The sequence below is a fragment of the Rhincodon typus genome, chromosome 29 (genome assembly GCF_021869965.1).
Source record: "Rhincodon typus isolate 14 chromosome 29, sRhiTyp1.1, whole genome shotgun sequence".
NCBI lineage: Eukaryota > Metazoa > Chordata > Chondrichthyes > Orectolobiformes > Rhincodontidae > Rhincodon > Rhincodon typus.
In genome coordinates, this window is record NC_063360.1 from 19,088,495 (window position 1) to 19,115,216 (window position 26,722).

The 26,722-nt window shown below is 37.3% G+C and overlaps 1 protein-coding gene across 1 annotated transcript in view; it reads left to right on the forward strand.

Annotated features, from left to right (window-relative positions):
- LOC109931109 (protein unc-13 homolog A) overlaps window positions 1-26,722 on the forward strand; it is a 342,784-nt gene that overhangs the window by 210,192 nt on the left and 105,870 nt on the right. Inside the window, exons 28-32 of the mRNA XM_048613913.1 lie at window positions 8,221-8,347; window positions 15,404-15,500; window positions 23,394-23,537; window positions 24,653-24,730; window positions 26,452-26,529. Of these exons, the coding sequence (XP_048469870.1) occupies window positions 8,221-8,347; window positions 15,404-15,500; window positions 23,394-23,537; window positions 24,653-24,730; window positions 26,452-26,529 (524 nt within the window). The remainder of the gene's footprint in view (window positions 1-8,220; window positions 8,348-15,403; window positions 15,501-23,393; window positions 23,538-24,652; window positions 24,731-26,451; window positions 26,530-26,722) is intronic.

The following is a 26,722-nucleotide window of genomic DNA, read 5'->3' on the forward strand; positions in this document are numbered from 1 at the left end:
TGGGATGTCTGGTCAGCGCGGACAAGTTGGACCAAAGGGTCTGTTTTCGTGCTTTATGACTCTGACTCCGTAACCTATAGCAGTCAACACTGATGGACGAGACCAGGGGCATACCACTGAGTTAAACACATAATTATCCACAAGATGCAAATAACAGAACCAAGTCTTAGACCTCAACCGGTTGAATCATATTGATCGTAAGTTAAATGAGAGTGAGATGCAGGAAACAAGTCTAGGCACCTCAGAACCATCCAAGAACCTCATTGGAATCGAATTATTTGTAAAAATACCTGAATTCAGTTCATGAATTATAGAATTGGACACTGAAGGGTTATGACTTGCGCTGCTCATTGAACAAGTCCAACTGTCAGATATCAAAACAGGTTTTGAACCAAGGTTAGGATGAGGGCGTGAATATGAAATGTGTGTATTGTTCCAATTTATCTTTTTCTTTTTGACCTTCAAATGAAACGCTCGTCATAAACAAAATTCCCTTTCTTCCTTTCCTTTGTTGCCCAAAGGTAGCTGTTGAAATGGAGTAAATTTGTAGATTCTTGAGTTTAGCTTTATTGCTGCCCAAACTGAATACTCACAGGCAACCTTCCATGTCCAATATATGAAATTATCACATAAGTGTGAAGTTTTGAAGCTGACTGAGTTGTCTGATTTTGATGTCTTTAGATAAAATGGTAAGTTTGGTGCAGATGCTTTCATTTATTGCTCCTAGGTCTCGAGGAGTTGCTTTAAATATGTTCCATAAGACTCGCACTGTCTTGAGATAGTGAAATGAAAAATTGTAGTTTTAACTGGTAGTAATTTAGGAATGCAGCTTATAACTTGTTTTTACACCAGTCTTCCAACTGGGCATAAAGTATTATACAAATGATGCATATTTATATTATAAAGATGTTAGAATATGCTTTGTAAGAATGTTTTTGATTAAAAAATAGAAGAGTAAAAAGTGTTTTGAAATTAATGCACCTATGGAATTAAATAAAAAATGAAATCTAGCTGGATTCTTGGTGCTGTGCTGACAGCATTGTGGGATACAACATGTAATGAAAGAAGAACAAAGCAAGTAATAGCAAAGAACCTGATCTCAATTATTTTATTTCAGAGATTTGAAGCTAACATTGAATATGCATAGTCATGCAATGATGTATCTGAAATTAGCATTTTGTAAATCCAGAAAATTGTTAAATTTCCTCATTAAGAACATTTGATAGGAACAACCATAAAATGTCACCTTAAATACCTCCTGAACAAATCCCTGACAGTTCTATTAATATTTTTATCCAAAATGCCCTTCATACTCCTGTTATGATTGTTTCAGAGCCACCTGCAATGCAAATCTAGTACAAGAGCCAATTATCACTGGCAATCAACTCATCTTGAGCCTTCATACTGTAAGAGCTATTGCTGATGAAATGCTGATGAAATAATAGTTGGCTAATGAGGCAAAATTCCATTCAATTGTAAACTTTAGCAGTCTCTTAAAGTTATTAATGCAATATCTAGAGATTAAAAATATCAAGAAATATGGGTTAGTGCGGGGAAAATGATGCTATGATAGAAGGCCAGCCATGAATGATGGGATGATGGAACAAACTCATTTCAGTTTATTGGCTTATTTTGTCTCCTGTTTGCAATGTCCTATCGTTGTGCATTTATTGACTTTTAAGAAAGAAAATCTGATCCACATATCTGGAAGTTCTGATTAGCCAATGAGTCCTCATTTCAGCCACGTAATCAATCAGGTATCAATTTGACTGGGAAATCAAAAGCCATTTGATTCAGTTGGTAAGTACCAATGACAAATTTGAATAGTGCTGCCTTTTCTGTTATCATTCTGCTTTCTGTCAATATTGCTTATCCTGAATTGGAAATGTTTTCTACTCCCCAGCACTGAGAGTGCTACATTTTTAGTAAACTTCTTGCATAAATGTAAATGGAAGAGAAAAAGTAGATTTTCCATTTCTCTGTTCAATAACTATCTCAAACTGTTAATACAAGAAAAATCACACACTTAGTGTTGAAGTAAATGGGATAAGATATAATGCCCTTCCATTACTCTTCATTGCTATTAATTAAAAATGCAGACCATTTTATCTCTTCACAATTAACTCTTACTTGTGGAAAAGTGTTGCATAAAAACTAAGTTATGACAGTTCCGAGCTGTAAGCTTTCCAGCAGGCATCCCTCTGGAAGTCCATCTATCTAATCACCTATACTCTGAAAAATCAGCAGGATTTGAACAGGCCATTCAAATGAGCAGAAAATTCCTACCCCAGATTATATATTTGGATTTTGTAAATATAAGATAATTCCTGAGCAACTTGCATTGTTGCAGAGCTCATCTGTCTTAACCTTGCTCAGTCCGCGATGGAAAACTGCTTATGAAGCACCTTTAAATTCAAGATACAGCACGACAACTAGGGCTATAATTATGCAGCAGTTATTGGCTTCATCACTGTCTGAGTGGTATAATGTTCATTCTGCATACTTAAGTTTAATTGCCTAGTGCTCATTCCTCAGGTAAGAGTCGTGACTGATGAATTTGGTGCTAAACATAAAGTGATTTTCTTTTTAATACAACAAAAGTGTACATTGGAGTGTCTACTTTTTAATTGCATTAAAAATATTCAATAAAAGCTTAAACCGTTACAATAAACATCGATTATGTCTGATTATCATACTTTTCTGGAACAACGGTTGACAGACTGAAGGGCAGTTTGAAAATGTCCCTGCGCCAAGTTTAGTTTAAAATGTACCCAAAGGGAACTTAAAATGGTGTGAGATGAGAATGCCAACTGACAGCATTTTTACACCATTTAATTTAAAGTTGGTCTTTTAGTTTGGAATCTGGCAGCCAGCATTAATTCTGTTACAAATCCATTAGCAGGATTGACAAGCTTGCAGACAAGCTATGGGAAATGAATTTAACCGCATAAAGACTGGAAGCTGGCTGATAGGTACAGGAATTCCAAAACCTGAACTAAGAATAGACCAACATAAAAGCAATTGAAGCAGATGTTAATCTGACTCGAGATGATACCTGAAATATATTTGTATCTATGCAATAGTAGTGGTATAACTAACATAAATTGATGATTATTTCTGCATATGTTGAATTAAAACTTGCCAGAGAGTGACATTCTGCAGATCATAGAATAATAGAAGCCCTACAGTGCAAAAAACAGGTGATTTGCCCCAACACCAGCGCCCCCCACCCCAGCAAAGAGCATTCTACCCAGATCCAGACAGTCATCCAAGGCTGGAATCAAACCCGGGTCCCTGGTTCTGTGAGGCAGCAGCGCTAACCACTGTGCCACCCAGATCTTGCCGTATAGGTATATTCTGGAAACTGCAGAAGGTGTTCAGTGCTGAAAATTTTCAGCAATCTGAACTGATAGCTGAGTGTAGAATACAATTTCTATTTTACTGACTAATCCAATCATGTTTCCAGAGACACTAACTAGATTATTGCCATTATACAAGATGAATATTTCAGGTTGGTGAAAGATTTATCACTGGCTTCAAACCAAGTTATATTGAACTGCATGTAATTTAAAATATTTTGAGAACTGTTTAATATTGACTTGATGAATGAGGAATTATGACATAAAGCACATTATAATTTATTTTAAGTTTATAATGTGCTTAGTGATGATATTAACAAGCAATAGAAGAAGACTGTTCAATTGTCACTGCAGAGAAAACATCATTTTGCTACTTCAGACAAATAGAAAAGGGTTAAAGTGAATGGAATATTGTATTGTCTCTTCATTGTTAGTGGCAAAAGATCTGTAGCATTTTAGTTCTTTGCTTCAGTAGTTTCTGATGAGCAATTAGACCATGGACCTTTGGGAATTTCCCATCTGTTACTTCATGGTTACAGATCCGAAATCTCAAAATAAATGTTCATTATGAAGGTTAATTATACGAATATTGTGGAAAAAAATCAAGTTTCCAATTAGCACTTTATAGTTTTACTAATTTTATCCTTTTTTTCAGAGAATGTAATTGCCTATTTAATTCAAGCATTTTAAGAAGAATTGCAATTTAATTATTTGAGTCATAATGAACATGATTTGGTCTAGAAGAATCCTGCTTAGTTATGGTTAGCATGTAGTGAGAATGTTAATACTTCCACAAAATCAAGATGTCACAAATACTAGTGTAATTCACTTCTATTTTAAATTTAACTGTGAACAGATTAATGAAGTCAACAGCTTAAAAATATTCATAACCTGTCAGCGCAAGATGAATTTTCTCTGCCGAAAACACAGATGGAAATTGCCTTGGTATAAATAAAGATCATTTCAGAACCATGAATGTGTTTTGCAATGCTAAATTACTCGCAACCTAGTGATGATGAAAGATTGCTCATTATGGAAAATATGTGCTTTTAGTGCAAAAGAAAAACTAGGAAGGCACTTTCTGCTTAAAGTGGTTTCCTAAAGGTCTTAAAAAAGAACGTGGAGCAATTTTCTATTGTCTAGAAAATATGTGATAAATGTGTCAGATTTCACTTTTTGGGTGGATTGGGGCTGGCACTTTGAATCAATGTTTCAGAAAGAAAGCAGAAAATCAAAGAGGGCCAGCATTTACGTTAATGGGCATAACCTGTAACTTAAGTGGCTTTAAAGAGACGAATATCCTGAGATTCCATTGACATAAGTCTGAAAATAGCTGTTTACTTCAATTAGCAGCCTGAGAGACAGGAGATCTCAAGACATTCCGATGACAAATAATGCCACTGGCAGCAGTGCCCAGTTAGTTCATATTTGGCTGCAGCAACCCTGCATTTATCTTGTTAGTTGGATTATTTGATAAACTGTACCTCTACTAACCTTCAATACCATTCTTGGCCAGACATGTGCAGCTTTTTGCTTCAAGGCATTAATATAGCAGTAAATTCTTTCACTGAAAGCTTACTCTTCGCATCAGCTTAATTTATTTTTTTGAAAAATCCTGTCCTAATCTCTAGTTTTGTTTAAAAATTATTATTTTTATAGCAAATCAATTCAATCAATTGACCATATAAATAAACTATAAAAAAGACATTCCTCATTTTAAATTGTTCTGAACCCTAAAATTAGCCTGAAATATAAATAACATCCAATAATCAAAAATGAAAAGAAATGTTGTTTTTACCTTTATTTGTGATGTTGAGAATGATTTAGCATTGGATTATATAATTAAAACACCGATATATAAATTTGTGTGATATTTGCCTTATCAAACAATTTGTCAGAAAAATCAGATTCTATGAGAGAATACTTTGGAATAAATGCTGTTACAACAGGGCAACTGTAAAGCAAAATAATTAAATTTGCTCGAGACCCCTGAATGAAGTAAGTTTGCAAGAAAATTTTTTATAACTTTTATTTTAACACAAATCGGAACCAAAGTAAATTAAGTATGAGTTAACAGCCAAATTATACTTCAAATGAAAAGATATATTTACTTTAAATAGTTATACAACTGTTTAAAGTAACCTGAGGGGGAGAAAGTGTTTGTAGTAGTGTGCCTGAGGAATGTCTCCACCCACGAGTATCAATGTTGTCAGAAAAGAGTCCTGATCTAGTCTACATTAATAAAGTACATTATTTTGTGGAACGGTGTAGGTACACAGTACCACATAGCTGCAAGGAGTGACATGTCTAATCATGTAGCTTTCCAGTGTTCCTTTACGGTTGATCAACCAGTAACACCCCCAATCAGAGTTTGGTCACTTCTGGGGAAAACACCCAGCTTGCTAGCATCTCCTGAATTATTTACACAGTGTTCCATGTTTCTAACCTAGTTTGCCAGCTCATATATTACCTCTAAGAGCTTTCATTTTATTTCTGCCAAACAAAAACTGATCTTGTCCAGGGAAATATTTTCCTGTGTTCTTGCGCTAGTTATCTTCTGTGTCAAACAGGTTCAGTGTTAAAGGCATTGTGTTATCATCTAGTAGATGTGTAGGCAGATTGCTGGGTAAAAGATGTCTGGATGGCCTTCCCACTATGCTTCTACCTGTCACCAACCTAGCTACAATTTTACAGGGGGTGGGAAAGGGCAAGATCATCTCCCCATGTGCCCATGCTCCAGTTGAGGTCCTAAGTGAGCACCTATTCATGGATGAGGGGAAACCTGGCAGGTCACCAATCTTGGACATAAGAACATAAGAACTAGGAGTAGGAGTAAAAAAATTCATTCCCTTCAGCTCACTCTGCCATTTGATATTATCATGGATGACCTCATCTCGGCCTTAACTCCACTTTTCTGCCCACTCTCCATAACCCTTCAACACATTACTAATTAAAAATCCGACTATCTCCTCAAATTTACTCAATATCTCAACAACTACTGCTCAGGGGTAGTGAATGCCACAGATTCATGATCCTTCGAGATAAGTAATTTCACCTTTTAAATCTGCTACCCTTTATCCTTAAACTATTACTTCTCACTCTAGATTGCCCCACAAGAGGAAACCTCCTTCCTACATTTACTTTCGGCACCTTGTCCTCAATTATATCTTCTCTTGTTCTTCTAAACTCCAGAGATGCTAACTACTCGATCTCTCTTCATAAAACAGGCACCTCATCTTTGAAAGCAATCCAGTAAACCTTTCTGAACTGCCTCCAATGCAACTATTACCGCCCCCCCCAAAGTAAGGGGAACAAAATTGTATTCAGTACTCCAGATGCAGTCTCACTAATGCCTTGTGTGGTTGTAGCAACACTTCCCAATTTTTATACTTTATTCCTTTAGCAAGGCCAAAATTACATTTGCCTTCCTTTACTACCTGCAAAATAGTTTTCTTTTGCAATTCATGTATGAGGACACTCAGGTTCTTCACACTTATCCATGTTAAACTTCATCTGCCAAACTTTGGCCCATTTACCTAACCTATCCATAGCCATTTGTAAATTCTTATTCCTTCATTGCAGCTTATATTCTCACCTATTTTAGTGTCTTCTACAAATTTGGCTATGGTACCTTGTATCCCTACATCCAAGTCACTAAAAAAGGCTGTAAATAGTTGGGGGCCAAGGGCCGAGCCTGTGCCATTCCATTAATGATGTGTTTCCAACCAGTTTGTCTGCTTTCTGTTGATTATCAGATCCTCTATCCAAGCTAATGAACTAATTCTAACCCGACATGATCTTACCTTGTATGTTAACCTATTGTGCAGCACCTTATCAAATGCCTTCTGGCAGATATACTACATCTATAGAATCCCCATTATCCAAAAATCTTGTTACATCTTCAAAGAATTCTAGCAAATTAGTCAAACATGATTTACCCTTCACAAAACTATGCTGATTCTGATGGATTGTTTTCTGACTTTCCAAATGCCTTGTTATTACTTCTCTAATAATGGACTCTAACAATTTCCCAGTGATGCATGTTAAACTAACTGACCTGTAGTTTCCTACTTTCTGCCTCCCTCTCTTTTTGAATAAGGGTGTTATATTACCATTTTTCTAATCTACTGGAACCTTTCCTGCATGCAGGGAATTTTGAAATATTATAACCAATGGATCCAGTATCACTGCTGCAACTTCATTTAAAACCCTAGGATGTAGGCCATCAGGTGCTGGAGACTCAGCTAGCTTCAATCTCAATAGCTTGCTCAGTAACTTTTTCCTAGTGTTGATAATTGTGGGACCTCAGGTGGGGGAGGCAAACGGTTCTTTTAATGGGCCCCTTTATATATCAGACACTCTTTAGTACTGTTCCTTCTTTGTTGAGCCTCAGGACCAGTCATGGTGGGACAGGAGATTCTGCCACCTGTAAAATTCTTCCCAAATACTTTTAGACTGTTCATGTTTTAATTAGATTTTGTATAACGGCCAAAAGCAATGCAGTAGGGCATAACGGGCAAGATGTTAAGCAGGAGTACTTTTCAGGTATTAAATTGAGTTCTAAATAAATTGAATATTCTGGGCACAATTTCCTCACTGACAATTGCAAGAAGCGTCTTGCTCACATAACTGCTATTTAACTTCAAAAAGGAATTAATTGCAAAAGACACTTTGAAGTATTTGTCCATGAAATGTGATCTATAATTAAATGTATTATAGCAAACGAATGTAAGTGATGCAGAAAATTTGTTGCATTTACAAAAACATGCAAGGCAAACATGAATGAAAATAACTGGAACTTTTGATTCTATTGCAAAACTTTGTAATTTCTTTATAAACTTATCTTACTTCTGCCTTTCAGAACATGAGAAGCACAGACTCTGCAAAAGTGCAGATTACATGAATCTACACTTCAAAGTGAAGTGGCTGTACAACGAGTATGTAAAAGACTTGCCAGCTTTTAAGAATTCAGTCCCAGAGTACCCCGCGTAAGTACTCATTTAATCAATTCAGAAATGTAGCTCCTGGTATAGCAAGTGGTATAACAAGGTGTAGACCTGGACGAACACAGCAGGCCAAGCAGCATCAGAGGAGCAGGTGTATTCATCCAGCTCTACACCTTGTTAGCTTTCCTGCTCCTCTGATGCTGCTTGGCCTGCTGTGTTCATCCAGGTCTACACCTTGTTATGTCAGATTCTCCAGCATCGGCAGTTCCTACTATCTCCGGTATAGCAAGTGTTGGGTTTTTCAAAGCAGTTCTAATCTTAGATGTTACAAATGTTTAACTAATTAGAGTACTGTTCTATTTGCATTTGACTCCAGGAGAACAGTGGACAAATGGAAACCGGCAACAGCTTCTTTTTGTTATTACATCTGTGTGCCTAAAATATTCATAGAATCATTGAATCCCTACAGTGCAGAAAGAGGCCATTCAGCCTGTTGAGTCCACACTGGCCCTCCTGAAGGACATCCCACCCAGGCTCCAATCCCCACCCTATCCTCATAACCTGGCATTTACCACGGCCAATTCACTTAGCCTAAACATCCTTGGATACTATGGGCAATTTAGCGTGGCCAGTCCACTTAACCTGCACGACTTTGGACTCATTTAAGTCTCCTTTCCCAAGGCCTACCTAGTTTAAAAAACTTCCAGATATTATTGATACAGCAAGTGATTCCACGTTCACATTAGTGTGTAGGCACAAAGGTGCTGCAATCCTGCCATAATAATAAACAACAAAAATGTATTTACTTGAAATAACTTGCAGATTTTATACAAGAATTTTGTGTCTAAAGTTGTTTCATTTATTCAATTAATTGCAAGAAAAGAGTAAAAGCCTAAATGATTGAATAACACCTACTGCAAAAGCATGGAACATCTGTGAATATTGACATGTTAATATAGAAGTATTGGAAAATTGAAAGTCAGAAACCTGAAAAAAGTAAAAAATGCAGAATCTAAACATAAGTTCAGTCTGTATTTGAAAGGAAAGGACAGATTATCACAACATTTCTCAAGCCTTAGTGTGGTGAAAGCCACAGATCACCTTTTACCTGAAAACTTAGTGCATGTTTGCCTGCCTCATGGCTCCACAGCTATTTGGCCTCCGGGTTCTAACTTAAATCAATGTGTAGGCTAGCCTAGCACTTCCTTCATTATAAATGTATGAAGAAATAGAACACCTCCAGATTGGCTCAAGGTGACCTGCCAAGCTGAATTAATTAACCTGTTTTTGCCAATGTTTGATGTGTTCACTATCATTTGACAGTAAATAATTTCAAATACTACATCGAAATTGCTAATAAAGTTGTACTAGTTCAGAATTTAATCAGTCCATCAAATCCCATTGACGAAAAATTTGAAACCAGCAAATAATACTTGTACAAATCATTGGTGTTTTGGAATGTATTTTTCTTTGTTTATTTACACATAATTTAGTTTATTAAAGTGCCATTGTAAGCCAATAACAGTCTGATGAAATTACATATTTTAAATTTTGTACCAAAAATATTCTCTAATTGTTGTATGGAAATAATATTTACATATTAAAAAAAATAGACATCTGAAATAAATATTTCATTTTATATTGCACTACAGTTATAGTCTGTTTTTAACCATTTTATGTGTAGATAACCTGCAAACATAGAAACTAACTAAAGTATGACAGCTATCATTGTTACAATGATTGCGACAATAGAGCTTGAATGCTCAGGAAACACAACTGGACTGTATGCAGCCATCTGCAGATTTTAAAGTACATTTACCTACCAGTTTGGTTATTAACATCAAACATATTACTACCCAAATTTCAACAGATTTACCTCACTGCCTACTGCCCATGAGATAATAGAAATAGGGAGCAGACAGCCATGAAGCATTTGTTACCTCATGATGGAAAACTGAGACAGGATAATAAACAGAATAATAGTTTTGCAGTGTGGGTGGATAAATTACAAATTCAACTCGATATAGTTAAGTGCTTCATTTAGTTAGAGGAATAAGGAGGCCATGTATTCCTTGAAATTTAAGAAATTAAATAGAGAGAAAAAACAATTGAAAACATACATAGATAAATCACTAAAAGAGAGGGCACAAGTTTTTTAAGGCCATAAATAGTGAAAAAATAATTTTTAAAACACAAAAGCAGAATGGGCTAATGTTAAATTTGTGCAAAACCTTGGCTAGACCACAATTAGTGTTGCTTACTTGGTACAAAATGTGTTTGGAACTATCAAGAAAGTTAAGAAAAGATTTACAAGGAAATTAGAAAAGATAGAGTTGAGATGATACAACAAACAGGGAATCATTGAAGAGGCTGCGGTTCTTTTCTCTGATCGAGATCTTTAATGATAAAATTAAAAGAGATTCATGAGGGTAAATGTGGGGAAACTCTTTCACTTGTGGGTATGCTGGTGAAGCAGGATGCCCAGCAGAGCAGGAAGAAGGTCAATGATCTTCTAAGCTCCTCAAGCAGTGCCAGCAAGATCCAGCATCTTATCTGCTTGCTCAAATTCACAGGCCCATTGCTCACTCTAACGTTGCTGCTGCTCATAGACTAAAAAGGCTCATAGACTAAAATACTCACTACTGCACGGATCATGTCCATTCAATGGCTCTCTCCCACCTCATCCTCTCAAACTATTAACCAATCCTGTGAATTATTCAGAACTCGAAGCAGTTGGGAAAAGGTGGTATTTAAGTTGATGCGAGGGAGTGGGTAGGCAAGAAAGGAGTGAATGGTTTTCCTGCCTACTGCTGTCTCGCTCTCGCTCACTCGCTCTTTTGCTCTCGCTCTCCCTGTCCCTGCCTCTGTCGCTGTATCCCCACCTCCAGCTCACTCTCTGGGCTCACTGTCTCGGCTCCTCCTCCATCGATCCAATCACTCTTTCACCCTACCCCCGTTCTCTGCCATCAGCTTAAATACCACCTTTTCCCAACATCTGCTAATTCTGAAGACGGACTCAAAACATTAACTCTGTTTTCTCTGTATGGATGCTACCAGATCTGAGTTTCTCCAGCAATTTCTGTTTTTGTTTGTTGACTCTGTTTGATTATGTTGAATTTTGCTAAATGTCCTGCCATTTCTTCCATAATAATGGACTCTAGCATTTTCCCAATGACAAATGTTAGGCTAATTGACATATATCAGAGACAATCAGAGAGAAACCCGACAGTGTGGAAACAGGCCGTTCAGCCCAACAAGTCCACATCGACCCTCAGAGACCACACAGACCCATCCCTGTATAACCCACCTGAACACTATGGGCAATTTAGCATAGCCAATCCACCTAGCCTGCACATCTTTGGACTGTGGGAGGAAGCCGGAGGAAACCCACGCAGACACAGGGAGAATGTGCAAACTCCATACGGACAGTTGCCCGAGGGTGGAATCAAACCTGCTTCCCTGGTGCTGTGAGGCAGCAGTGCTAACCACTGAGCAACCATGCTGCCCAAAGTTTCATGCATCTTGTCTTCTTCCCTTCTCCCTAATGGTATCACATTAGCAGTGTTCCAATCTGCTGTAATCCTTCTAGAACCCTGAAAGCTCTGTAATATTTTGACCAGTGCTTCTATTATCTCTGCAGCCACTTCCATTAAAACCCTAGCCATCATGTTCTAATGACTTGTTTTCTTTTAGTCCTATCAGTTTGTCAATACTTTGTCCCAAATAACAGAAATTGTTACAAGATATGGCCCCCACCTCCCGCCACCCCCCCCACCTAGCACCTTGCTTATCAGTTAGCTTTGGGATGTTTATAGTGTCCTCCACTGTGAAGACCAATGTGTGAAACATTGGCTTAAATTATCTGCCACTTCCTTGGTCTGACACTGACTTTAGCTACTCTCTTTCTCTTTATATACCTATAGGAGCTCTTGCTATTTCTTTCAATCTTTCTTAACAAATTTCCATCATCAATTTTCTCTCTCTTTATTAGCTCCTTAGTTATTAGCAGCTGGTTCCTGAAAAGAAAAAAAAAGTTCCTAACACTGTGGCCTACAACTAGTTTCCTTCACTTTGACCATAACCTTAAGAATTAGAACAGGAATACACAGTTTGGCCTCAAGATCCTGCTCCACTATTCAATAAGGTTGTGGCTGATCCAACATTTCTCACATCCATCTTCTTGCCCTTACCCCTTAAATCCGCTACTGATCAAGAATCTGTTTACCTTAGCCTTAAATGTACACAAGGACTCTCTGTGGAAAGGAGTTCCAAAAACACTCAACCCTCAGAAAAGAAATTCCTCCTCTACTCAGTTTTAAATTGTCACCCCTTAATTCTTAGACCATGCACTCTAGTCTTAGACTCTCCCATGAGGGGAAACATCCTCACAGCATTTTACCCTTTCAAGCTCTTTAAGAGTCCTATATGTTACAATGAGATCACTTTTCATTCTTCTAAATTCCATTGAAGAAAATCCCAACCTGTTTAACCCTTATTCCATAAGACAGTTCCTCAATACCGGGGATCATCCTAGAATACCTTCTCTGAACTGCCTCCAATTCGATTGGATACTCTCCTTGACCTCCATTGTTAACCATGTTGGTTCATCCATCTTATTAAGATCTTTTGTTTTTGGAATAAGTTTTTTGCTGAGCACTATGAATTGTCTGCTTAAATGTCTGCCTTGGTCATCTGCTGACCTTCCCTTAGGCTGTTTTCCCAGCCTGGTTCAGATGACTTCATACCTCTGTAATTGCCTTTTCTTAAATTGTGGATACTGGTTTGAGACACTGGCTCTCCCCCAAACTGAATTGGAAATTTTATCATGTGATTGCCATCTCATTTTATATTACTAGATCTAAAATTGCCTCTTCCCTTGTAAGTTCTATAATATACTGTGCTTAAAAAAAATCTCTGATGCACAATACAAATTCTTCTTCTGTGTTACCCTTGCCCTTCTGATTTATCCAGTGACTATGCAGTTTTAAGTCACCCATGACAATTGTTGTGCTCTTCTTACATGGCTCCATTGTTTCTTGATTTATAGTTTGTCTTACAGTGAGGCATCTCTGAGAAGCTATGGGCAATTCCCACCTGTGACATACTTTCATGCTATTCCTTATTTCCAACCGAACTGATTCTACATCTCAAGCTTGCATAGACTTTGATCTTAATCAGGCATGTTGAAGACATTAGTGAGCAAGATTCCAGGACTGACTGCAGAAACTGCTTTCTGAAATTACTTACTACTCTGGGAAGGTGAAACACTGAATGTAACAATGCTTTACAAAAATATGCTAAATATGTGTATCTTTACACATATTGGAAGATTCCAGCTCTGCTAAGGAAACAAGTTCACTTTCAATAGGAGGCACAGTGGCTCAGTGGTTAGCACTGCAGCCTCACAGCACCAGGGACCTGGGTTCAATTCCACCCTCGGGTGACTGTCTGTGTGGAGTTTGCACATTCTCCCCATGTCTGTGTGGGTTTCCTCCCACAGTCCAAAGATGTGCAGGTTAAGTGGATTGGCCATGCTAAGTTGCCTTTGGAGTCCACGGATGTGTAGATTAGGTGGATTAGCCATGGGAAGTACAGCGTTACAGGGATAGGGTAAGAGGGGTGAGTCTGGGTGGGATGCTCGTTGGAGAAACAGTGTGGACTTGTTGGGCCAAATGGCCTGTTTCCACACTGTAGTGATTCTATGAATCTGTTATCAATATGGAAGTAATTTCTCCTGTCACTAAGCTTGCTGGGCAATGTTCGGTAATGCATTGTTACTGAAGGACACAGATTTTCCAATTGCACGACAATACAAAAGGAGGGAATTCAATGTGAGATGGCATCGTCAGAACTGTTGGCAAAACTGATGGGCAAAAACTCCAAATACAGCTTCCCATCCTAGCCAGAAAATTACTTCCAAAGCTAAAGGTCCAGGATTATCCAAGTTTTCAAGGCCTGGAGATTTCACCAAAACTAGTAGTTTATTAGTGTGCTAAGAGGAACACTAACAAACTGATGTATTGAGAAAAGGTATGAGAAAGGCAGAGAAGGAGTCTAACATAAAGAGTATAAAATAAGACTGGATGAACCAAATGTTAACACAAAAACTAATAAAGACCAAAATGCTACTAGTCTCCATGAAAGCCATCGAAGTCAAGTTCAGAGAGAGACAGTTTTTTTTTCAAGTCTCTCAAGAACAGAGTGTTGAGATGGATTGAATTGTGATGTCAAAAATTTGCGGCCAAGGCAAGGGGAAAAAAGGTAATGAATAAATATGAATGTAAAATGTATAGACAATAGATAGATTCGGCATAGAGTAGTGAGATATTGTATTAGGATTGCAAGGGTTGCTGTCTGGGACTCTTAAGAGTACACATAACTGAGATACTTAGAGTGAATTTGATCATGCTTCAGTAGAGATGGATATACTAGCATAAAGCTGTATGTAGTACTGTAATATGTAATAAACTAGTTATTGTTTGAACATACTAATGTCTTAATAATCTGTCCAAAGCTAGACTAACTGGCATACAATAGGACGGAATTCAAATGTAGAAGTGGGAAGAGATAATATGACAGGAAGGAGTCTTCCCATTCAGCCCCCTAATATCCTGTTTCTGTGCCATCTATGTAATTAAAATCTCTCTGGCTGAACTATCTTCATCAGGACATCAAGCCAGAGAGCTTCCAGTGGACTTTGTGACTTGCTACCACAACAGCAGAGTATATAACTAGCAATAAATAAAAGGAGGTTCAATGGTCTAGTCATTGGAAAGTCAGACAAGTCAGTTTCTGTCATCATATTTACTTTAGCAGATGGGAACAAACCTGGTCTGTAATTGACTGGTTATATTGCCCAGTGAGAAATATAGACCAGGTGTTGCCTCTATCTTTGTCCTTTCTTCTATATTAGGTTATAGACATCATCGGGATAGAACAGTTTAAATGGTAGTGCATCTCATGAAATAAGCTGCCCATATCTTTCTATTTCCTCTTATTGATGTACGCTGTACCTGTTCATGAACCATATTCTGAATGAAGAGTATGACATATTTCATAAATCTAACAAGTATTAAAATTTGGAACAATTTTCCACAGCTGGTTTGAACCATTTGTTATACAATGGTTGGATGAAAATGAAGAAGTATCAAGAGACTTTCTGCATGGAGCACTGGAAAGAGACAAGAAGGATGGTGTAAGACAGTTTGCATATATGATTGAATGATCTAATTTCTTCGTTTAAATGTACAGAGAAATTGATTTTATATATTTTATTTGGGGGCATACTGATTTGGCAGTGTACATAGAATCATATTTTGCCTATTATGCCTGTACTGACTGGTTGAAAAAGCTATTCAAACAGTTTAAGCTCTCTTTTCATTCCCCATAGGCTAAGAATTTCTTCCCATTCAATTATTTATCCAATTCCCTTTACAGACACATATTCCTCTCTCCTGCCTTGTCAGCCTTCTGCAAGGACCATTCCCTCTCGGACATGCTGGTCTGCTCCTCCATTACTCCCAACATCCACACACAAACCCACCGCACTTTCCCCAACAGAAGGTGTGACACCTGCCCATTTACTTCCTCTCTCCTCATTATCCAAGGGTCCAAACACACCTTCCTGGTGCTTTATCTGCACTTCACTCAATCTAGTCTATTTCATTCACTGCTCACAATGTGGTCTACTGTAAATTGGGGAAACAAAGCATAGACTGGGTGACCGCTTTGCAGAACACCTACATTCTGCCCGCAAAAATGACCTTGATCTTCCAATTGCCTGTCAGTTCAACACACCACCCTGTTCCCTGTCTCGGGCTTGCTGCAGTCTCCAGTGAAGCTTAATGCAAGCTGGAAGGACAGAACCTCATTTTGTGCTTGGGAACCCTGAAGCTTTCTGGACTTAATATCGAGTTTAACAATTTTAGGGCTTAAGCACCTTTCCCTAAGCTATCCCCCACCCTGACATTACCAGGCCTTGGCATCACATGGTCTGTTACCACACACAATCCATTATCAGTCACTAATGGTCCCCATTAACAGCTACTCATTTCCCCAGACTGACTTTTAACCACTTCTTTGTAGGAGCAAATTACTGCAGATGCTGGATATGTACTGAAAGCAACAAATGGGAGTCAGACAGCATCCATGCAGAAAGAGCAAGCTAACGTTTAGAGTGTAAGTGACTCATCTTCAGAGGTCATCTAGACTCAAAACGTTAGCTTGCTGTCTCTCCATGGATGCTGTATGACCCGTTGTGATCTCCAGTATTTGTTGTTTCACCCACTCCTTTCTCTGTTCAACTGTCCTTCTGTCTCTTGGGCTCTATCTCCACTTATTGCTTACTCCTTATCCAGCACCCCCCACCACCTCAGCCCCATTTTAAAGAAACGACTTCTTCCTAGCTACCAACAGTTCCAAAGAAGGGTCACTGGACTTGAAACATCAACTCTGATTTCTCGCCACAGATGCTGCCACAACTGCTGACTTTTTCCAGCAATTTCTGTTTTTATTTCCTTTTGAAAGTATTGAATCTGATTTGACTACCCATTCAGGCAGCACACTCTATGTCATAACTGCATGGCTATGATAAAAACTGAATTTTCTGCAGTAACTTTGAAGAGAGTGATTTGGGGAGAGGTAGAATGTTTGCAACACAGTTATGCAGTTTACGCCAAACAAAATTCTGGGATCAAGATAATTACCATATTTTCAATGAGCGCTCACACCACTTTCCTTGGTAGTAAGGCAGGAGGAACATATTACCTTGCTATGCCACTTGAGATTCTTTGTAAAAAAAAACCATCCCTGTAAATTTTGCTACTTGTCCAATGATGATTGATCAATTGATTAGAAAGACAATGGGTCCCACTGCAATCTAGTTCCATGCAGCTGCTTCATGCAATTGTACCTATCACTGCAGGCAAGGGGGTGTCTGCCCCCCCCTACCTCCCATACTTTCAGTGAAAATTTATTGGACCTATGAAAACTGATTGAAGATCCAAGGTAAATAGCTGTTTCTCCAAATTCCTCCTCTGCCCACCGAGGTACTGGTAACTGCATATCAATGGGAACAGAAAGTCTAAAGCTCTTTGTCTTGCTTTTTAAGTGAGAAAAATAATCTTCTTAAGTTAATGTTTTATACACCATATTTTAATACTGTTAAGTTTTTGTATTTTTGAGGTATATACCGTTTTACCTAAAGCGTCCAATATCTGAATTCTTAATACTATGAGGTACTTAATAACAATGAGGTACTCCAGTAATGCTTGATCTAATGAAGTACAAAGACCAGTATTTAATAATCAAATAGAATTGATTAAATATGATTTTGTGAACTTGTAACAAAAATGAAGTGAAGGCAATATCGAAGTTTCTTATCCTTCGAGACAAGGATTCCTAGATTGTTGCATGCACAGGCAATGCCTTTCTTTTCCAGTGTCTGAACTGATGTTATATTGCTATGTCTCAGGGGAATTACACCAAAGATGCCACAGTAAATTATTTCAAATATGGTTGAAACTTACAGCCCTAATTCTGAGGATTTTCTTGTCCCCTATTACATAGTAATCTGAATTGTCTCTTTTCATTCGCTTGAGGTAAGGGTCATCTGGGGTCATTTCCACCTCTGTGACTAGAGACGGGTAGGGTCATGCAGTGCACTGTTTGTGATATAGGAGGTGATGAGATTTCAAAAGTATGACAGATAGAAAGTTTTGTTAGCAATAGCTCCCATTTATCTAATACATTTTCATTGAAATATGTCATAAGGCATTTCATAGATTATTGAAAATTTTGATAATGAGCCAAAAAGAGATATTTGAAATGGTACAAAAACAGAAATTGCTGGAAAAGCGCAGCAGGTCTGGCAGCATCTGTGAAGAAAAAAAATCAGAGTTAACGTTTCGGGTCCAGTGACCCTTCCTCAGAACTTCTGTTTTTATTCCTGATTTACAGCATCCACAGTTCTTTCAGTTTTTATTTAATATTTGAAGTGGTGGCCAAAATGTTGGTCAAAGTGGTGTGGTCTAAATAATCTTTTGAGGAGAGGATGGTGGTGGCATGTTCAGGTAACAAAAAGTAGCATCGTAGTAGGGCCAGAAGGGGAACAAAAGAGACATAAGTAGTGCATTTGTCACTGAAGCAGCAGTCAAATGGAAACGCAAACAGATTCAAAGAATTTTGTATTACATAGGCAATAATATAATGCTGTATAAATGCTTTAGAGTCCTAGAGTCTAGAGAAATACAGCTCGGAAACAGAGACTTTGGTTCAACTTGTCCATGCCGACCAGATTTTACATTAATCTAATCCCATTTACTAGTATTTGACCCATATACCTCTAAACCCTTCCTATTCATATACCCATCCAGATACCTTTTACCACCTTCTCTGGCAGCTCATTCCATACATGCACCACTTTCTGCATGAAAAAGTTCCTCTTTTTTTTTAAGCAAATAAAAAGCTATTTTTACTGCACTAAATGTGTATATTTTATTGGTTTAAAAGTAAAAATAAATTCAGCATCAATAAAAGAATGAAGTGTTACTGTAGATTTAATCACAGCTTCTTGATATGAACAGTGAGCATATAATTCATGTTAGTTAAAGGTTAGATATTCTCTTCAACAGTACCTTTTACAGGGATGTGAAAGAATTTTCTTAAGTCTTATTAGTCTTTTTTTCCTGTATTATTTTTAAATGTCTGTTATGAAATCAGCAGATGAGTACTGTAGCTTTATAATAAACCAATATTTTTCACCTGAATGAGAATGTCAGTACAGTTTAGGCAGTTTGGATTTATTAGGCTTCCTATTATTTAGTAATGTTCAAATATCTGTCATATTTAATTAAGTAATAATATGACAAAAAATCCACAACTCCCTTAGTAGAAAATACTACCATAGTAATCACTCTGGGGATTCTATAGGTTAGAAGAGTCTGCAGAATACTCTCAAATCAATACCCACCTCTGCCTCTTAGAGGTTAATTCTTATTTTATCTCTTTTGGTACTGCTAGTACACACAAAATGCCAGATTATATAACTGCAGCAGAATATAAACAAATAAATTCGATATACATGAATTATTGTCAGGAATTCACTGACTTCTGACTTTAATTTGATTTTTAAAGTAGAGCATAATTATAAAGCAAGTAAATGTGTTAATTGTGATAAATATGTTAGATGCATTCATAACTGAATTGTGTTAACTATAATCAGCAAATTGTTATGACCCAGTGAGTTGGGCTAATTCAGCTCCACTCCTTACAACACCCTCTAGGTTGGCTGTAACAAATTCTTTTTTGGTACACAGCCATCAAATATCAATCAAAAATATAGTAATGGAGATGAAATAAAGGTGCCAATTACAACATTTTCTTGAATGATAAAAGTAATTTTAATACCCACTAACCCTGAGGAGAAAATACAACATAAAAGGTAATAGATTTAAAAGGAATTAGAAAAAAAACCGAAAGAAGTGCGGATGCTATGATGAGGAACAAAAACAGAGGTTTGCAGGTAAAGCTCAGCAGGTCTGGTAGCACTTTTGGAGAAAAATCAGAGTTAACGTTTTGAGTCAAGACTGATGGTAGCTAGGAAAATGTTGGTTTATATGCAGAAGATAGGGTGGGGGAGGTGATAAAGAGTAAACAATAGGTGGAGATAGTGTCCAAAGAGAGAGAAGAACAGTTGAACATACAAAGGAGTTGATAACAATCTGGCTAGGGGTATGAATAACTGTTAATAGAGACTGTTAGTGACTAACAATAGGCAGCGTGTAATGGTAAGCTATGTGATAACAAGGCCTGGTGTATCGGGTAGGGGGCTAGGACATGGGAGAGTCAAGGCCCTAAAATGATCAAACTTGATACTGAGTCCGGAGGGCTGCACGGTCCCCAAGCAGAAAATGAGGCGTTGTTCTTCCATCTTGTGCTGAGCTTTGCTAGAACGCCACAGCAAGCCCGAGATGGAGAAGTTGGACAGGGAACAGGGTGGTGTGTTAAAGTGGCAGGCAACTGGAAGCTCGGTTTTTTTGCTGGCAGAACGTAGATGTTCTACGAAGTAGTCACCCAGTCTGCGCTTTGTTTCCCCAATGTAGAGGAGACCATATTGTGAGCAGTGAATGCAGTAGACTGGATTGTAAGAAATGCAGGTAAAGTACTGCTTCACCTGGAAAGTATGTTTGGGCCCTTGGATACTGGGCAGGTGTTACAGCTTCGGTGGATGCAGGGGGAGGTCCCATCAGGCTTTGGGGGGTTGTTCAGAGTGAAGGAAGAGTAGACCAGGGTGTTCCAGAGGGAACGGTCCCTGCGGAAGGCGGACAAGAAAGGGGAGAGGAATATGTGTCTAGTCGTGGTATCTCACTGGAGGTGGCAGAAATGTTGGCTGATGATCTTCTGGATGTGAATGCTGGTCAGATGGTAGATAAGGACAAAGTGGGGAACCCTATCGCTGTTGTGAGATTGAAGAGAGGGGGAAACGAAGCACAGACCAGGTGACCGCTTCGCAGAGCATCTACTTTGTGCCCACAAAAAAGACCCTGAGCTTCCAGTTGCCTGCCACTTTAACACACCACCCTGTTCCCTGGCCAACATCTCTGTCTCAGGCTTGCTGCAGTGTTCCAGCAAAGCTCAGTGCAAGCTGGAAGAACAATGCCTCATTTTCTGCTTGGGGACCCTGCAGCCTTCTGGACTCTATCAAGTTCAATAATTTTAGGTTCGGAACTCACCCATGTCCTAGCTCACTTACCCCACACACCAGGCCTTGTTGTCACATAGCCTGCCATTACACACTATCTATTGTTAGCCACTATCAGTGACCATTAACAGCTATTCACACTCCTAGCCAGATCGTTATCAACTCCTTTGTCTGTCTAACTGTTCTTCTCTTTCTTTGGGCTCTATTGCCACCTATCATTTACTCCTTACCCCCTTCCCCCCTTCCCCCACTCTATCTTCTGATTACAAACTGACATTTTCTTAGCTACCATCAGTTCTGAGGAAGGGTCACCAGACCCGAAACGTTAACTCTGATTTTTCTTCACAGATGCTACCAGACCTGCAAAGCTTTTCCAGCAACTTCTGTACTTGTAAAGGAAGCATATGTCTGGTGCAAAGAATAAAAGGCTTCATGGTTTGAAGATCCTGAGAACGCTTGAGGTGTTAAATTTTTATAAATTGAGAGCACAGTTTGTTTGTTGACTGGTATCTTCTGCAATGGTGAAAATTGTAGATATCTTTGCATTCATGGGGAAAGGTGGTTTCTCCACTTTGCTTTTTTTTACGAGATGCTGTTTTCCAATATGATGAGAGAAATGAAGAAAGAGTGAGTCTTTCAGTCTATGCTGTTACCAATCCACATTCCTTTTCTCTCTGCTCTATGAAGTAGCTGCTTGAAATATTGTTCAATGTGCATTCCTGAGACTGGCTTCATTGTCTTTCAAAGCAAGCTAATTGTAGGCTGGATCACCATCTCCCAGTATTTGAAATTACAATTAAAGTGTGAATTAGAACTGGAGTACAGATTTGAGTTTCTTGATCCCTGATTCAGTTGACAGATTTTGATTGTAATTTCAGTATAGTTTCATTTATTCCACAATGATCTCCTGACTGTTTCTCAGTCTGTCGTTAGGTGATCATGGCAGACATTTTGTCAGTATTTGACCTTTTTTTTGAAAAGTATTTAGTTCATACAAGGTCTTGGCTATAGCAATCAGATAACCAAAGTTAACATGAGATAACCAATGTTTGCTACTATCGTAGCACAATTAATTGTGAAATTTAGCAAGAAAGATAATATTAACTTTAGTAAACAACTTAATTGAAATTAAATGATGTAACTAGTGAATAATAAAATATGGTTAGTGCCAAAGTATGGTTCCTGGTGCCTTGTGGAATATGAAATACAATACTTTCCATAACATCATTGCTTTCAGTGTCAAGAGAATGCATGAAATTTAGACCTGAAATGTAACATATCTCCAGTTCTGCATTCAACAAGTATACATGCCATGTATGGAATGCAACACAGGTATATCATGATTCTTGGGATGTTGGGAATGTTCTACAAGAGGAGATGAAGAGACTGGTCTATATTCTCTACAGTTCAAAGGAATAAAAAGCAATCTTTTTGCATACAAGATTCTTACAGGGTTCAACAGTTAATGCAGTAAGGACGTTTCACTGGCTGAGCCATCTAAGGAACGTAATCTCAGAATAAGAGGAAGGCCATTTTGGACTGAGATAAGGAGGAATTCCTTCACTCAATTGTGAAGAGATCTTTGGAATTCTTTTTACTGGAAAACAATGGAGATTCAGACGTTGTTCATATTTAAGTCAGAAATTGATAATTGTCTAGATATTAAAGATATCATGGTATATGTGGAGAGTGCAGGGAAAATGGCTGAGAGTTGGACAGTTGGCCATGATTCAGTTGAACACTGGAGTGGGCTTGATGGCCTAATAGCCTACTCTTGCTCCTATTTTTAATCTTCTGAACTACTGTACTCCAGTAAATATATTAGGATCAACCTAATTACACTTCTTTTCTGGACATCTGGCAGAATGTAATATCACTCCTTTATTATCATCTGACATACCAGAAGAAGTGGAGCTTTGTTAGACAGGTCCCTACACATCAGGAAAGTGCTTCGCATTATTTTTGGACTGTTTTGTGAATTGTATGTTTGTGCCAATTGCCAAACTTGTTCTTCTATAATTAACTACTTTCCATGCTCTGCAAACATTCGAGCACGATAATTACAGACAAAATTTACATTTGTTTATTCAGATAACTGTTTTGTACTAAAGGAATAGATTGTAATATTCATTTGACAATACATTGTTTAAACAGAAATCTTGCACTGAATTTAAGTATGTTTAATATTTTGTAATATTTCCTTTTTAAAAAGGAGACAATTTCAATTCCTTTTACTTTGCACTTCACAAATGTGAAGCTGCCATTTATATAAAACTTAGAATTTCTATTTAAATTAGGTACCTGTCACTTATTTGCATTTGCAATCATTTTGTTTAGAAGTGAGAAGATGAAAATCAAAGATAATTTTCTTATTTTTTTCATTCACAGTTCCAACAAACATCAGAGCATGCTCTTTTCTCTTGTTCTGTGGTGGATGTGTTCTCACAATTGAACCAGAGTTTTGAAATAATTAAGAAGCTGGAGTGCCCTGATCCTCAGATAGTGGGGCATTATATGAAAAGATTTGCTAAGGTAAAAAAGTACTATTTGTGAGAAAAATTCATGCAAAGGCCTCTTCCCAATTAATGAAAGATTGCTCACATGCCAAAATTCAATATTATTATTAGTAAAAATGCCTTAACATAATAAATTCAAATAAAGAATTTGCCTTTTTGCTGTTAACATCATTGGTTTGTATCAAGGTTTTGTAGCTCTGGGATTTATTTCAGTTTGGTGGTGGTGTGGTCTTTTCAACTCCCTGTCTCCCGTCCACCTGGATTTCCATTGGCCAAGCTTACTTTCATGTTCGCAGTGAGCTCCTCCTAAAGCTACTGAATCACCTGCTGCATGTCGTTGGTTTGATGAGGAGGGTGGAAGGGATGAGAAATTGTGGCTCCTATTGCAGTACAATGGTCAGTGATTGTTGGACCTGTAATAACAAAAAAACTTTTTTTTTAAGAAAAATTGCAACCTTGCCGAATGCAGTTACTCACTCTGTAATCAATGGACTTGGCTTGCTAGTTCATTGAATTTTATAGCAAGGCTCTCTCCACCATTCACAACATCCTGCCAAAGAAATGCTAACACCTAGCAGTGCCAAGGTTTTTGATGATGGGAAGTGTATCACATATTTTACTTCTGATCCTATTACTTAAATGTGTGAGATGTGGTCCAACATATTCAATATTTACCATCACTTTCAAGTGAAAGTCCCTGAAATGGAAACACATGCTAGGAAACTATTGAAACAATTTCTTGCCACAAAACAGGTGGGAGAAAGTTGGAAAAAGAGGACTTTTTTTTTTCTGGTAACATAATGACGAGCAGAGATGTATTATTTCCTTCAATGTGGGATCCAAAAGTTTCGATAGTGCATTGCGCTATGCCTGAGGTTTAACATTGCCATGCTGTAAAGAACTGAATAAAACTTACAAATGCTTACTATTGTGAAGACATATGCTAATATGTGCTTTTAAAAAAATCGATATAGCAAAAATATGAGGGTGATGTGATATTAAAATAGGAAAACGATGAACTTCTGAATAAATTGCACACGGGCACAGTATTTCAATGTCTGCTATTGTTTTGTATCTTTTTTACAGAAAAGGCAAACTCTTGAGTTTCTCAAAATTATTTTCTTTCTTTAGACTATCAGTAATGTGCTGCTGCAGTATGCTGAGATAATTGCTAAGGATTATGCATCACATTGTTCAAAGGAGAAAGTGGTAAACTATTCGTCATAATATGTATAAGATATTTTTCTGTAGCATGCAAGTACCTTCATAGATTCAAGTAATGTTGCTCAAATACAGCAGTAATAGTAGCATCTGTAAAGAGAGAGCATGAGGAATGGTTTTGGATGCGGATACATTAGAACTGATGGCAGGATTTTCACCCCAAACACCAACTTGTACTTTCTCTTTACAGTTAGTAATAGGCCTGAAATATATTTACATGTGGGCCAGCATATGTTAATTCCTCAACTAAAACAACCAAATGGATTGTTTGGTTGTTATTATATTTCTGTTTTTTGCACATTGTGCACAAGTTGTACCAAAGTAGTGATTACTCTTTATGTATGTATTTAATTGCTGTTAAAGCCATTTGGTCTGTTGTGAAGTCATGAATGGCTCTATATAGCCTTAAGTTTCTTTTTCTATCCAATATTTCTATTTTTGTTTCAGATTTTCACTATTAGTTGATTTTTTTCTTTCATCTCTTACCAATCCGTTTTATGTTAGTGCAGATGGCATCCGTTACTATTCCATATGGAAAAATTTATTTCCTTTTACAAATCTTAATCTCTCTTTTGATTTGCATACATGAAAAGAAATCCACACTGCCACTTGTCTTAAAATCTCAGTCATTTGTGGGCTCTTGTAACATTCCTTATTTACAATAAGATTCAGAATTCCTAAATTGCCTTTCCTTTTTATTATTTGCCATTTACTTACCTGTTTCAACCTGGTTTCTTTTTTACCATGTTAATATGTCTTTTGCTCAGTTAACAGAAGAATGTGTGGGATAAATATCTTCTGCAGTATATTAAAGATATTGCATTGTATTCGCAAGAATGTAAAAGGAAAAAGAAATCCAAACTGTGTTCCTCACTTACTAGTTTACAAAATCTAACAGCAGAAACTTGCTGTGAATTCTTTTAGGAGTCATGTGCACAGATAACAAACATTTTAAAAGAGTACAGAAAGATTTAACTACTGTTTCATTGTTTCAGGAATACAAATGCAAAAGGCTGTACAGAATCTATGACTCACTCATTGACATCTCCTATATAATTTCACTGAATATTTTATACACTAGGAATGATTAAGGAGAGTCTAGTGGGGCATGCCTTATTAATCTGCCTGTCTCCAGCAGCATGCCGATGTTCCCTATTTCATGTTTAATAGGAATCAAGAAATAACATTGACTAGAACAGGACTAGACACAGATCCTATTAGTGTTACCGCACTCAAGACAGAAATATGGATGACAAACATCTTAATGGGATCCAAGCTCCCCTTTATTTTGAAAATTAATTAATTGTGCAGGATTTAATTGTTGGCAGTTGTAATTGCAAAAGAACATAGTCCCTGTGTTTGCCTTATGATATTGCCCTGAAAATTATCATTTTATTTTTGTTGTTTTACTATTTTCCATTGGTTTGTTCAAAATATTTGCCTGATATTCCCTTAAAAATTGACTCCGCTTTTTATATTCTGTAAATATATAACTTAGTAGAATTTTAAGATGCTTTTATAGATATTTGACAACGTGGCATTTAGAAATTCTATATAATAAAATAAACATATCAAAATTAAAAAACTTTAAAATATGTTACTTTTAGTTTCACAATTATTTATAGTTTGTCAACTTTTAGCTTTTTTTCCAATTGAAAGTAAAAGGCTGTGACAATACATAAAAAATGATAATGCTGTACTTTTTATAGCCGTGTATTCTAATGAACAATATCCAGCAGCTTCGAGTACAACTGGAGAAGATGTTTGAAGCAATGGGAGGAAAAGATGTAAGAATTTAAAATTACAACTTCATTTTTATTTTTAAATATTTTGAAGTTAATCCTTTATGGATTTATGTTAATTGTGATCTTAAATTTCCTTTATCGGTGGCATCATATCATACTTGAAAATAATTCCATTCATTCGCTGGGGAAGGCAGGGCTGATGGTTTGGCAATCAACAGAGAAATTCCATGCATAA